This window comes from Bos javanicus, chromosome 27 (genome assembly GCF_032452875.1).
Source record: "Bos javanicus breed banteng chromosome 27, ARS-OSU_banteng_1.0, whole genome shotgun sequence".
NCBI classification, from domain to species: Eukaryota; Metazoa; Chordata; class Mammalia; order Artiodactyla; family Bovidae; genus Bos; species Bos javanicus.
The window spans coordinates 7699712-7712702 of NC_083894.1; the positions used below are offsets into that span (position 1 = coordinate 7699712).

At 42.2% G+C, this 12991-nt stretch overlaps 1 protein-coding gene across 2 annotated transcripts; it reads right to left on the minus strand.

The window, feature by feature from the left end:
• Positions 1-591: 591 nt before the first annotated feature.
• SPATA4 (spermatogenesis associated 4) lies at positions 592-9703 on the minus strand. Of its 2 annotated transcripts, XM_061404108.1 has the most exons (8): positions 9448-9703; positions 7367-7496; positions 6882-7000; positions 6554-6774; positions 4341-4457; positions 4064-4184; positions 1985-2004; positions 592-807 (listed from the first exon to the last, which is right to left on the minus strand). In XM_061404108.1, exons 1-8 carry the CDS (start codon positions 9663-9665, stop codon positions 695-697), a joined length of 1059 nt encoding a protein of 352 aa, XP_061260092.1. In that variant the 5' UTR covers positions 9666-9703; the 3' UTR covers positions 592-694. The 2 variants fall into 2 exon arrangements, with proteins under 2 accessions (XP_061260092.1, XP_061260093.1); XM_061404109.1 differs by lacking the exon at positions 1985-2004 and having other exon boundaries at positions 766-807; positions 4044-4184; positions 9448-9702.
• Positions 9704-12991: the final 3288 nt, after the last annotated feature.

Sequence of the window (12991 nt, forward strand, 5' to 3'; positions counted from 1 at the left end):
AAGTAAAGCTATTTCTAGAGGTGGGCAAGATTTTCAGTGGACCAGTGTGTAATAGTAATATTCAGAAAAAAATTGTATTGACGAGCATGACATGTAAATAAATTATATCAGGCAAACTAGTAGTGTAACTCTTTGCTAGTGAGGAAAACATATTACAAAGTAGATTCACATTACCTACAAAAGTTATGAGAAAAAACTCTTACTCGTCAGGGTGAATTAGGTTTAACTGTACCTTTAAACTTATTTTTGCTCATTCTGGACTAATGAAGGGGCTTCCCAGGTGGCTTCTTGGTCAAGAATCTTACTGCCAATGCAGGAGCGCAGGAGATGTGGGTTTAATCGCTGGATCGGGAAGATTCCCTGGAGGAGGAAATGGCAACCCACTCCAGTATTCTTACCTGGAGAATCCCACGGACAGAGGAGCCTGGCAGGCTACAGTCCATGGGGTTGCAAAGAGTCAGACACGACTGACGGACTAAGCATTAACATGCATACGAATAAACCAATTCTGTGTTTTCAGCAGTACCAGGCAGGCACAGGTGTTGAATAAAAGGTTGTTGAATTTTTAGAAAATACGCTCTTCAGCCCAACTATGGATAAGACACACTTTACTTCTTATTGAAATATATCCAAGTGTAGATGATTGTATCCTATTAGGGTGGCAAGAGGTGGTAAAATCACTTCTTCAAAGCCATTAGACAGGTGCTTCTTCGGGTTCCTTTTCCACATTTATGGTAGGCTTCATACAGTCAGAATATGTTCTGGTTTGCTTCACCTCAATTTCTTTAGGTGTACTGACTCTATTACCTGTATTTGGTGGGATATTTACATAAAATTAAGATCCAGTCTGGTTATTAAATATGTCCATAAACATCAATGTTTCTAATGTACCAACCATACACAATAATTAGCAAGAGGCTGGGCACAAGTTAGTCTAAAATCTCAAGTAAACAGAACATTTACAGCATGCATTATAGTAGTTGGAAATACAAAACCGGAATACCAGCGCCTCCAGAAGTCATCTGTAGAGCCTAAAAATACCCAGGGGTTATTGGGTGCATCTGATACTGAATATGACTATTTTTAAATGTTGCTTCAGAAAGCAGGTGAGGCAACAGTGATTTTAATAGTGATTTTAATAGTGCTTAGGTTTGCGAACACAGAATGCAGAATTAGGTTTCTAGAATTCTGTGCTGAGGCATCCAAGCTAGCCACTCAGACTCTTCAGCTGACTTGGTTTGAATAGGATTGGACAAGAGATAACTGAGAGACCTGCATTTCCTTGGCCCATTGTTGTGGTTGATGCTCGATTTAGGTAAACAAAGGAACTTCAGTGTTTAAAAAAAAAGAAACACCTTTCTTATAATTAATTTTTACCACCGCATCAATATATTAAGAGAAACTTTTCAGATGAACAGCCTGTGATTTCAGTACCATTCAGTGCCAAGTGCCATCTCAGGTGGTAAAATAGGGTTAAATTCCTAAAGTCGAGGGTTGTTGCCTCTGCTCCTGTTAACTTACCAGTTCTGTTAGCTTATCCAAACTAATCACTGTGCTCTTATCAGAAATGACCAAAACGGCATCCATCTCACAAATGTGGGGAGAAATGACGTAAAGCCCAGGAAAAGGGGCTCTCATCCATATAATTACCAAAGTCAAACCCAAACCCAAACCATTAATTCCTGTTGTGCCTCGGTTGAGAGAGTCCCAGGATCTACAACAGGCTGGAGTGAAGGAGAAAGAGAAAAGCTCATGTCTTCCCATCCTGCGCTGCCCGGCCCCATGAGGGCACCTGTCGGCCATCTTGAAAAAGAGAAGACAAGACCGCGGAAATGGGAGGGAATCAGGCCTCATGAGAGCGCAAGATGGGGGATGAGTTATTTATAGCAGTTCGTCCGTTGTTAAACACGGAACAGCAAGAGGCCATGCTACTAGGAGTCCCGATCTGAAATAACGATAGCATACAGTTTTTCGAAAAACTCACCTCTGAGTCTTGAAAGTTTCCTGAAAAGACAACAGAAATGAAGAATACTCTTTAGCAACTCAGATATCAGTAGGCAACTGTCTTTTTTTTTTTTTTTTAAGCGTGGCACCTGACATCTGTTTGTTATACAGGCAGAAAGCCTTGCTTTGGCTCATTCCTACCTTTGCTTTGTCATCCCCAGTCTCCAGTCTGGCCCTTTGAGCTCTATTACAGGGGTGGAGGCAGGCAGGTGAACAGAGAGAGGCCACTGCAATCTCCTCCCTGCCCACCACACCCCTCCCCACCCCAGCCCACGGGGTTCCAGCTCCCACCCTGCTGGAACGTTTACTGCAAACATCCCTGATGGAAGGAGCCCGAGGTAGGCGGAAGGGGAGGATGTGTTCTCAGAATCTAAAAGGGAAACTATGAACTGCTCTTTTTTTTTTTTCCTCATAGAAGCATTGGAATTCACTTCTGTTAGATTCTGTGGTGATGTATTTTGAGGCACTGGCTGGCCTAAGGTCTCAATATTAAAAAGTGTGCTCTGGGGAACAGTTGTTCTACCAAGCCATAAGTGTTAGTTGCTCTGCTGCTGCTGCTGCTAAGTCGCTTCAGTCGTGTCCGACTCTGTGCGATCCCATGGATGGCAGCCCACCAGGCTCCCGGGTCCCTGGGATTCTACAGTCAAGAATACTGGAGTGGGTTGCCGTTTCCTTCTCCAATGCGTGAAACGTGAAAGTGAAGTCGCTCAGTCGTGCCCAACATTTTGTGACCCCCTGGAATACAGCCCACCAGGCTCCTCTGTTCATGAGATTTTCCAGGCAAGGATACTGGAGTGGGTTGCCATTTCCTTCTCCAGGGGATCTTCCCGACCCAGAGATCAAACCCGGGTCTCCTGCACTGCAGGAAGATTCTTTACCGACCGAGCTATCAAGCCATAACAAAACAAAACTAAATAATAGTGATGTATGATCAAATTGTTGTTGTTAAGTTGCTAAGTCGTGTCCAACTCCTTTGTGACCCCATAGACTGTAGCCCACCAGGCTCCTCTGTCCATGGGATTCTCCCGGCAAGAATGCTGGAGTGGGTTGCCATTTCCTTCTTCAGGGGATCTTCTGGACTCAGGGATGGAACCCACGTCTCCTGCATTACAGGCAGATTCTTTACTGCTGAGCCACCAGGGAAGCCCCATGTGATCAGATAGAGTTTGAAAACACTTCATTCTATACCTTTCCCTTTTAATATTCATAACGCATATTAGCATATGAAAGGTTCTGAGAAGTCATTTAAAAAAAAAAAAAACAAAGAATCTGTTGACATTGCTTTCCCAGAGCTTATATAAGCCAGGAACTTCCACCCCATCCTGCCCAAGAAATCCCTCTTCACCCCATCTTGCCCAAGAAATCTGTCTTCACACTTTAGTCAGCCTGCTCTGTAGAGAGTCCACAGGATAGTTTTCATCAAGGGCATGACAGTAAATATTATATTTCAAGCTCTGAGTAGTGTTTTCAGATAAAAATGGGACACTGTTAAATTTGAATTTCTGATACATAGTGAATATTTTTTTTAGCAAATGTCCTCAACATGTCTTAAAAAGTATTGGTTGTATTGCCCTCATCTTTTTATTTGCTGAGTACGTTGTGGGCCAGACAGTCTCTGTGGCCAGTACCAGCCTGCTGCTCTAGATGAGAAGCAGCCACAGACAAGGCACAAAGGCACAGGCGTGGCTGTGTCCCAGTACAGCTCTACTTATCAACATGGAAACTGGAATTCCATCGCATTTTCTCGTGTCAGGAGGTACCGTTTTTCTTTTGGTGTGTTTCCAACCATTTGAAGATGTAAAAGCCATTCTTCATTTGCAGGCTATACAAAATTGTCAGGCAGAGACTGACTTTAGCCTGTGGTTTGGCTACAGCATGCTGTGGTATACAGTGCTTTCTGAATTCACAGGATTTAAACTTGTGGCTTTTTGTAAAACAAGTGATTGGAAAGTCCAGGTGTGCAGGTTGTCTGTGTCTGCCTTAGGACTGATTCATCATCCACCTGCTAGATAACTAAGTTTTGATCTCTGCCAATGCACTTCCCCTGTATCAGACTCACTTTTTTAAGCAGAAATCAGTATTGGGATGGCTCATATAGAAGAAAGTAGGGGCACCCTGGCTTGGGGGTTTCCCCTGTTTTGACTGTTTCTTAGCCCTCGATGTACTCACACTCGCAGCACCTACAGAAAAACACAGCACGTCAACCTCCTGCACAGTTCTAGACTGAATGCCTAGACCAACATTTTTTACTATTTTAAAATTTTTAAATGAACAAAATAAAAATATCAATTTTAACAAGTTTAAAAAAAAAAGAAAAAAGCTTCTAAAAAACTTACAACACACAGGAGCGGCTCTTTCCTTTGAAACGACTGAATTGCTCTTGTTCCCAGAGGCTTTGGCAGGACGATGATCGAGAGTAGATTCTCCCACTGTTGGTTTGACTGCAAACCATTCTATAAAATACAAACACAACATTTTTTCTTAAAAATTCATTATGACTATTGTCAATATATGACACTACAATTTTCATTTAAGCAGATTATTTAGACATCAGGGATTCCCTGGTAGCTCAAACGGTAAAGAGTCTGCCTGCAATACGAGAGACCCGGGTTTGATCCCTGCATCGGGAAAATCCCCTGGAGAAGGAAATGGCCACTCATCCCAGTATTCTTGCATGGAAAATCCCATGGACGGAGGAGCCTGGCAGGCTACAGTCCACGGGGTCGCAGAGAGTCAGACACGACTGAGTGACTTCACTTTCACTTTTGTATCATATTCCTGAGAGTGGTGTGAATACACAGGTTAATAGCCCTCTCCACCATGGTTCACATCTCTGATGCATGGAATCGTTGCTTCAAAAAAGTTACTTTAAAGACAGTATCCCTGTGTTCCTATTAGTCTTTTGATAAGCTTTTATTCAATAATAATATACATACAGAAAAATGAACAAATCGTATTGTTACAGTTTGATGAATTTTCGAAGTGAATACATACCTGGGTTGCCATCACCTTGATCCAGAAACAGTACCAGCACCCCCGAACCCCCTCATGTCTCTCTCTTGTTGTTGTTTAGTCACTAAGTCATGTCTGACCCTTTGTGACCCCATGGACTGTAACCTGCCAGGCTCCTCTGTCCATGGGACTTCTTAGGCAAGAATCTGGAGTGGGTGGCCATTTACTTCTCCAGGGGATCTTCTGGACCCAGGGATTGAACCCTTGTTGGCAGGCAGATTCTTTACCACTGAGCCACCAGGGAAGCTCCAGAACTCTAAAAAGAAAACTGTCTTGACATCCATCATAGGTTAGCTTTACATGTTTTTATATTTCATATAGATAAAATCAAATAGTATCTTTCATTTTGCAATTATTTTTGTACTATAAAAATGGTGACAAAATTATTTTCCATGTTTCTGTGTTTCTTACTAATTCTGTCAACTGCAGCACTTGGGCATCAATTTCACTGTGCTTCCAAAGACCACTTACTCCTCTTAGCTCACCCTCATGGAGGCTAGAAGATGTGTGTGAGGTCATTTCTACTCATCAGCTGTGCCCTATGTCCGCTAAATACCACTCTGGACAGTAATATTGCACAGAACTGTTACAATCACTTTGGCTGCTTAAAATCAGCAGTCTCAAAAATCAACACTGATGATAAAAGAATTCTGTTCAATAATCTGAAGGGTTGAGGTGTCCATGGCTAAAGAGAAATTATGTTCCAAAGCAAACAGGGATGCAGGTCAGCTTTGCACTAGGACATTTAAATTGAAGATTAAATGGAATGGATGTGTTTCAATCCAGAAATTCCTACTAGAACCAATAAGTAGAACTAATAGTGAGACAGATTAAATATAAGCAAATATTAGGGACAAAAAGTGATGCTTGATTTTGTGGTGTTAAAAAAAAATAACTTGACAAAACTAAAATGCTGAACAACAAAAGAACTTAAGTGGGGGGACTTCCCTGGCAGTCCAGTGGTTAAGAATCTGCCCTTTTGTTACAGGGAGCACGGATTCAATCCCTGGTGGAGGAATTAAGATCCTGCATGTCTGTGCAGTATAGCCAAAAATAAATAAATAAATAAAAATAAAAGGGAGAAATAGCATCAACTTTAAAAAAAAATAGAGAACTTAAATGGGACAGGGGGCTGGCAGGGAGTGGGTAGTGTTCTAAGGTCCTTACAGTTTGAGGAAGAGAATAAATATATTACATTTAGACTAAGATAAATATGCATGTTAAAATTTCTATGGTAGCACTATAAAGAGTAGAAATTTGTAATTTTCCAAATTAGTAGCGGGGTCTTTGGAAAAAAGTTCAGTGCTAAAGAAGAAAAAATAGGTAAGACAAAAAATAAGAAATAGAACACATTAAAAGCACAAAATAATATGATAGATATGAATGCATATATGATTGAATTAATAAAAGTCGCAGCAGATGAAATTACAACAGTCTGTGAACTGGGTACAGTGGCAGGCTTTTCTTTCACTTATGCTCAAGTAGAGCCTCATTAAGCTTGGAAGAACCCAGTTGACTATTTCCAAGGAAAACTTACTTGGATTCAGTTTTCTGCTCAATTTCCTTTGCAACATTTGTAAAAGGAAGAGGAACTCTACTTTAAGTTCATTGTTAAGTTTGTTGGGATTGCCTATTAGTTCTGAAAGCCTAATGTTATCTTTAATAGACTTTGAAGCTGTCGACCTAGGGACCAGGGGTAACTGCATCTGGTAACTGTAGTCTGTGAAATTCACGAGGTCTTCCTGGATGCTTTTAATTCTGGAAAAAAATAAAATATTGTTGACAAATGCCATTTTAGTAATAAGATTTATATTACCAAAAGTTTCATATTAAATTATATTACTAGAAAATTCCAGATAACTCACTCTCTATGTGTTAACAAGGTGTACACCTCCTGTATCAGTATTTCAGGTACTCCGGCTTTACAGTGAATTGTTCCATGGATTAGTTCTTTAGGTAATTTAAGTTTTTTCCTTGCCAGGAACTTTAATAGTAGAAAGAGAATACTTTCATCATAAGAAGTTCTATAAAAGTCTCCAATTACTGTGAATTCACTCTAGTCTCCCTTTAATCCTCAACTAATAGTTTGAGGTTTAATGTGATAATTATTAAAAGATATTATTACTCAGCAAGAAAATCAACTATTATATCCCACTCCAATTTGAAATGAGTATGCCAAGTTTCATAGGTGACTCATGACATAAACCTTAGTAACCTTTTCAATACAAGGAAACAAGCTGCCAACCCAGCACATGGCCACACACGCATATACAGAGAAATCCAAGATCTCAGGAATACACCTCTTCAAACAAACTTCTCAACAGTTAAGTGTCAGTGATTGCTAATTTACCTTTTCCAACTGTGCCCAGTTATCCAACTTGACTTTTAAAGAAGTTCCATTTTTAAAGGATGACAATTTAAGGTCCCAGGGGTAATAGGTAGTAAATATTTCTGCTATCAGGAAGCCATTTGAAAAATCCCTGTTCCATAGCGATAAGGAAATGAAATTAAGTGCAGTTACTTATACAATTTGTATTTATAGTTAATTCAGTTCAGTTCAGTCGTGTCCGACTCTTTGCGACCCCATGAATCGCAGCATGCCAGGCCTCCCTGTCCATCACCAACTCCCAGAGTTCACTCAGACTCACGTCCATCGAGTCGGTGATGCCATCCAGCCGTCTCATCCTCTGTCATCCCCTTCTCCTTCTGCCCTCAATCCCTCCCAGCATCAGAGTCTTTTCCAATGAGTCAACTCTTCACATGAGGTGGCCAAAGTACTGGAGTTTCAGCTTTAGCATCATTCCTTCCAAAGAACACCCAGGACTGATATCCTTTAGAATGGACTGGTTGGATCTCTTTGCAGTCCAAGGGACTCTCAAGGGCCTTATCCCACACCACAGTTCAAAAGCATCAATTCTTCAGCACTCAGCTTTCTCCACAGTCCAACTCTCACATCCATACATGACTACTGGAAAAACCATAGCCTTGACTAGATGGACCTTTGTTACACCACTTAAATATTCTATACTGACAGCAGCTAACTTATGGAGCTTTCTTGGATCACTGCTCTAAGGAAGCCTGCTATGGAATAGCATTTGGGTAATGCTATTTGACACACCAAAGCCCGTGGCATTCCTTTTATGAAGCCAAAACTATTATTTTGTATTGAATATGCATTTTAACAAGATCCCCATGTGATACCTGTATCCACTGAAAAGTTCAGGCATCTTTCTTAAGGAAAACTGAAATTAATAAGCCAGAGTCATTGCCTACAAAGTCATTATTTTTCTGGAATTTAGTTTGCATTCCCAGAAAAAATATTAACTGCCAGTTATGTTCAGCAAATGAAATAAAAAGATGCTTGCTTCTTGAAAGAAAAGCTGTGACAAACGTAGATAGCATTCTTTGTTAAAAAGCAGAGACCTCATTGTGACAAAGGTCTGTAGAGTCAAAGCCATGTTTTTTCCAGTAGTCATGTACAGCTGTGAGAGTTGGACCATAAAGAAGGCTCAGTGCCAAAAAAATTGATGCTTCGAACTGTGGTGCTGGAGAGGACTCTTGAGAGTCCCTTGGACTGCAAGGAGATCAAACCAGTCCATCCTAAAGGAAATCAACTCTGAATATTCATTAAAAGGACTGATGCTGAAGATGAAGCTCCACTTCTTTGGCCACCTGATGCAAAGAGCCAACTCATTGGAAGAGACCCTGATGCTGCGAAAGATTAAGGGCAAGAGGAGATGAGGACAACAGACGATGAGGTAATTGGATAACATAACCAATCAGTGGACATGAGTTTGAGCGAACTCCAGGAGCTAGAGAAGGACAGGGAAGTCTGGAACACTGCACCCCATGGGGTGGCAAAGAGTCAGACATGACTTAGCGACTGAACAGCAGTGTTCAGCGAGGCTGCAGTTAGACAGCAACTTTTTTCAGTCCCTGATAACTTTCAAACTAGATGCAATATCTAACAGAAAGTAAACTGATCCTCACTAATATAAATGTCCAATGTCCCTGGAGAAAGAGCCTGGACTTTTTTTTTTTTTTTTTTTTTTTGAGTTACCAAAGTATTCTCTATTGGCTTAAGTCTAAGTAATGATTGACTGATTGAAATGCTCCATCCTATTTTTTTAGGTCATCTCCCTAAGACAGCAAGGAGTGTGTGAGTGTGTGTGTGTGTGTGTATGTGTGTGTGTATGAATGTATGAGTATGTGTGTGTGTGTGTGTGTATGTGAGTGTGTGTGTATGTGAGTGTGAGTGTGTGTATATGAATTTATGAGTGTGTGTGCATGTGAGTGTGTGTGTGTGTGTATGTGTGGTGGGTAGGCGGGTGCGGGGGCAGTCCCTGGAAAGAGCCCCTGAGCGGATCCCCGGCCTGCTTTGCTGGGCCCTCAGCGCCTCTAGGCGTCCGGGGGCCGGACCTGCTTCAGCACCTGCTGATGTTCCTGGGGAAGAAGGTGAGATCGAGGCTCTGGAGCCAGCGCAGAACCGACCGAGACAGGCGGGAGCTCTTCGGAGGATGAGGATAGACCAGACACTTCTTAGGCTTCTCTCCATTGGGAGCTGCTTGACATGGCAAAACTGACCGTGTCTTAGGGCGGGCTGCCGCCGGCTGTGTCAAAAGCCCTCCTCTAGGGCCGGCGGCAGCCATGGCGCTTTCTGGGTTTCTATGGCAGCACCGTTAGGGGCGGGGCCTCTGCTGGGGCGGGGCCTAGTGTGGGCGGGGCCTCGGGGCGAACGCCCCGCCTCACGGGTGCCCCAGCTTGGGGTCCTGCTACCCTGGGTTGGTGGACGCGCATCCCCGGTCCCACTGGGAAAGGACTCGGTTCCAGGAGTTTAAACTTTGGACGGAGCTTTCAATCTCCGTTTTACCCTTTAAGAAGTAACCGATTAGAACACTCTCACTCCCATCCGGCTTTCCCTTAGAAACTGACATTTTGAATGTTGTGGTTTCTGTAGTCAATCATTTTGAGGAGGTTGAGGATGTTTCAGAAGACAAAGACTGTTTTTGTTTGGAAAATGGAAACAATAGAGATTTTTTTCCAAACTTCCAATGGAAAAAAATCTTCAAAATTAAGATGAATAGATGCTTAATGTCTACAAATTTTAATGTACCTATTTCCTTAATTATTACATTGTGTTCATAAAAATTGCATAATATTTGAAGGTAACTTGTAAATTAGATCATCACACTTCACAAGGATGCTCCAGTGTGCATGATTCATTCATTCATTGGACAAGTATTTATTGAATCCCTTCTAGGCCCTGAGCTAGTCGCTTGAGATTTATCAGTGAAAGATATAGATTAAAAAAGGATTGCAGACCAGGCACAATTATAAATTAAATATTTGCACATCAGAATTATTAACATCCTTTAAAAATTTTACAGTAAAAGATAAAATCAATGTGGTTCATATATACCTATTATTATGCAAGATAAATATGGGATAGACTTGAGAGTAAAGCAATATTTTACTGAACATGTTTATTAATATAGTAAACCAATGTGAGTCTGTATATGGTGAAAAAGAAAACCAGAAATGGGGCTATACAAGTGTTTTTTCTTTGCCCAATATGTTTTTCATGGATAATTATTTCATTCAGTGAACTTTTTGAGGAGGTATTGTTCTGTTCTTTGCTGTGTACTAGATCATCACTATTCAATATGCTAGCCACTAGCCCTATGTAGCTGTTCAGATTTAAATATTAACAAATTAAAATAAAATAAAGTGGGTAACACTGGCTGCATTTCAACTTCTCAGTAGCCACATGGGACTGGCTAGTGGCCATCACTTGGTACAGCATAGACAGCACGCTGTCATTGCGGGAAGTTCCATTGGGTGGCTGTGCACTGGCTTATTTATAGAAGGTACAGAGATATAAATATCTGAAAAGCTCTGCCATGGTAAAAATATATTAGTATCAGGGAGGAAGCAAATAATTTGGCCTGAGGGAGTGTAGGAGTCCTCTCAGAGGAGGTGACCTTTGATGTGACTTTTATAAGGCAGTATTTTGAATAGGTAAAGACACAGGCTTTGGAGCACCAGCCTTATCTTTTATTGGTTATGAGACTTATTATGTGACGAGTTATTTATTTTTATTTATAAAAGATGGAAATAAATAGGAGGATATACCTCACAGGGTTATGTTGGACTAAATCAATAAGTTAAATGAGTGAAAAGCCTGGAACAGTGTGCACACATCATAAGGGCTCAGTACGTTTAAATATTTTTAAGATGATCATGGAAATCTGTGGAATAAAGAGGAAAGGGGACAGCTTCACACGGAGTTACTGATGTGAGCAGAAGCAGATGATATCTATGATAACCTCAGATACGCAGATAACACCACCCTTATGGCAGAAAGCGAAGAGGAACTAAAGAGCCTCTTGATGAAAGTGAAAGAGAAGAGTAAAACAGCTGGCTTAAAATTCAACATTCAGAAAACGAAGACCATGGCATCCGGTCCCATCACTTCGTGGCAAATAGATGGGGAAACAATGGAAACAGTGAGAGACTATTTTCTTGGGCTCCAAAATCACTGCAGATGGTGACTGCAGTCATGAAATTAAAAGATGCTTGCTCCTTGGAAGAAAAGTTATAACCAACCTAGATAGCATATTAAAAAGCAGAGACATTACTTTGCCAACAAAAGTCTGTCTAGTCAAAGCTATGGTTTTTCCAGTGGTCATGTATGGATATGAGAGTTGAACTATAAAGAAAACTGAGCACCGAAGAATTTATGCTTTTGAACTGTGGTGTTGGAGAAGACTCTTGAGAGTCCCTTGGACTGCAAGGAGATCCAACCAGTCCATCCTAAAGGAAATCAATCCTGAATATTCACTGGATGGACTGATGCTGAAGCTGAAACTCCAATACTTTGGCCACCTGATGGGAAGAACTGACTCACTGGAAAAGACCCTGATGCTGGGAAAGAGATTGAAGGTGGGAGGAGAAGGGGCTGCCAGACGATGAGATGGTTGGATGGCATCACCGACTCAATGGGCATGAGTTTGAGCAAGCTCCAGGAGTTGGTGATGGACAGGGAGGCCTGGCATGCTGTAGTCCTGCTGCTGCTGCTGCGTCGCTTCAGTCGTGTCCAACTCTGTATGACCCCATAGATGGCAGCCCATCAGGCTCCCCCATCTCTGGGATTCTCCAGGCAAGAATACTGGAGTGGGTTGTCATTTCCTTCTCCAATGCATGAATGTGAAAAGTCAAAGTGAAGTTGCTCAGTCGTGTCCGACTCTTAGCGACCTCATGGACTGCAGCCTACCAGACTCCTCCGTCCATGGGATTTTCCAGGCAAGAGTACTGGAGTAGGGTGCCATTGCCTTCTCCATGCTGTAGTCCATGGGGTCGCAAAGAGTCTGAGACGACTGAGTGACAACTGAACTGAATGTGGTGTTTCCTTTGCCGAGCTGTATTAAATTCTGCCACTAGGGGGAACTAGAGAGAGAGAGACCTGGAGGCCAGAGGAAGGGAGAAGGGCTGTTTGGACGAAGGTTACCAAGGCAACAAAGCTTCACCTGGCAGTGCCAGCTGGTGCCAGTTTCCAGTTTTTGTTCCCACTCCTGGAGCAAGTTTCATCGTACTCTCTTACAGGTTTCAGCAACCACTGAGAAGTGGTGGCACTCAGAAGTCTGAGCCCCAGATTCAACTCTCAGATCCCTGCTCTAAGTTCCTCAAAAATCAGCACCCGCTGTGTTCTCTGCCCCTTCTAAGAGTCAGTCTGTAGGGCTTTCCCTCGAAGTTCAAGGCTCTCAGAACTCCTGCTGCTGCTGCTGCTGCTGCTAAGTCGCTTCAGTCGTGTCCGACTCTGTGCGACCCTATGGACAGCAGCCCACCAGGCTCTTCCGTCCACAGGATTCTCCAGGCAAGAGTACTGGAGTGGGCTGCCATTTCCTTCTCCACTCAGAACTCCTGCCCCTTCCCTTTGCACTCCCTCTAGCATACAGGTCTGGTGACAACAGGATGA

Coding starts and splice junctions, on each gene's coding strand:
- SPATA4 (XM_061404108.1), bottom strand. CDS start 9,665: ATGGCTGCCGCCGGCCCTAGAGGAGGGCTTTTGACACAGCCGGCGGCA. Junction 7,001..7,366: donor ACTGGGCACAGTTGGAAAAG/GTAAATTAGCAA, acceptor CTACTATTAAAG/TTCCTGGCAAGGAAAAAACT. Junction 808..1,984: donor GAAACTTTCAAGACTCAGAG/GTGAGTTTTTCG, acceptor CACCAAATACAG/GTAATAGAGTCAGTACACCT.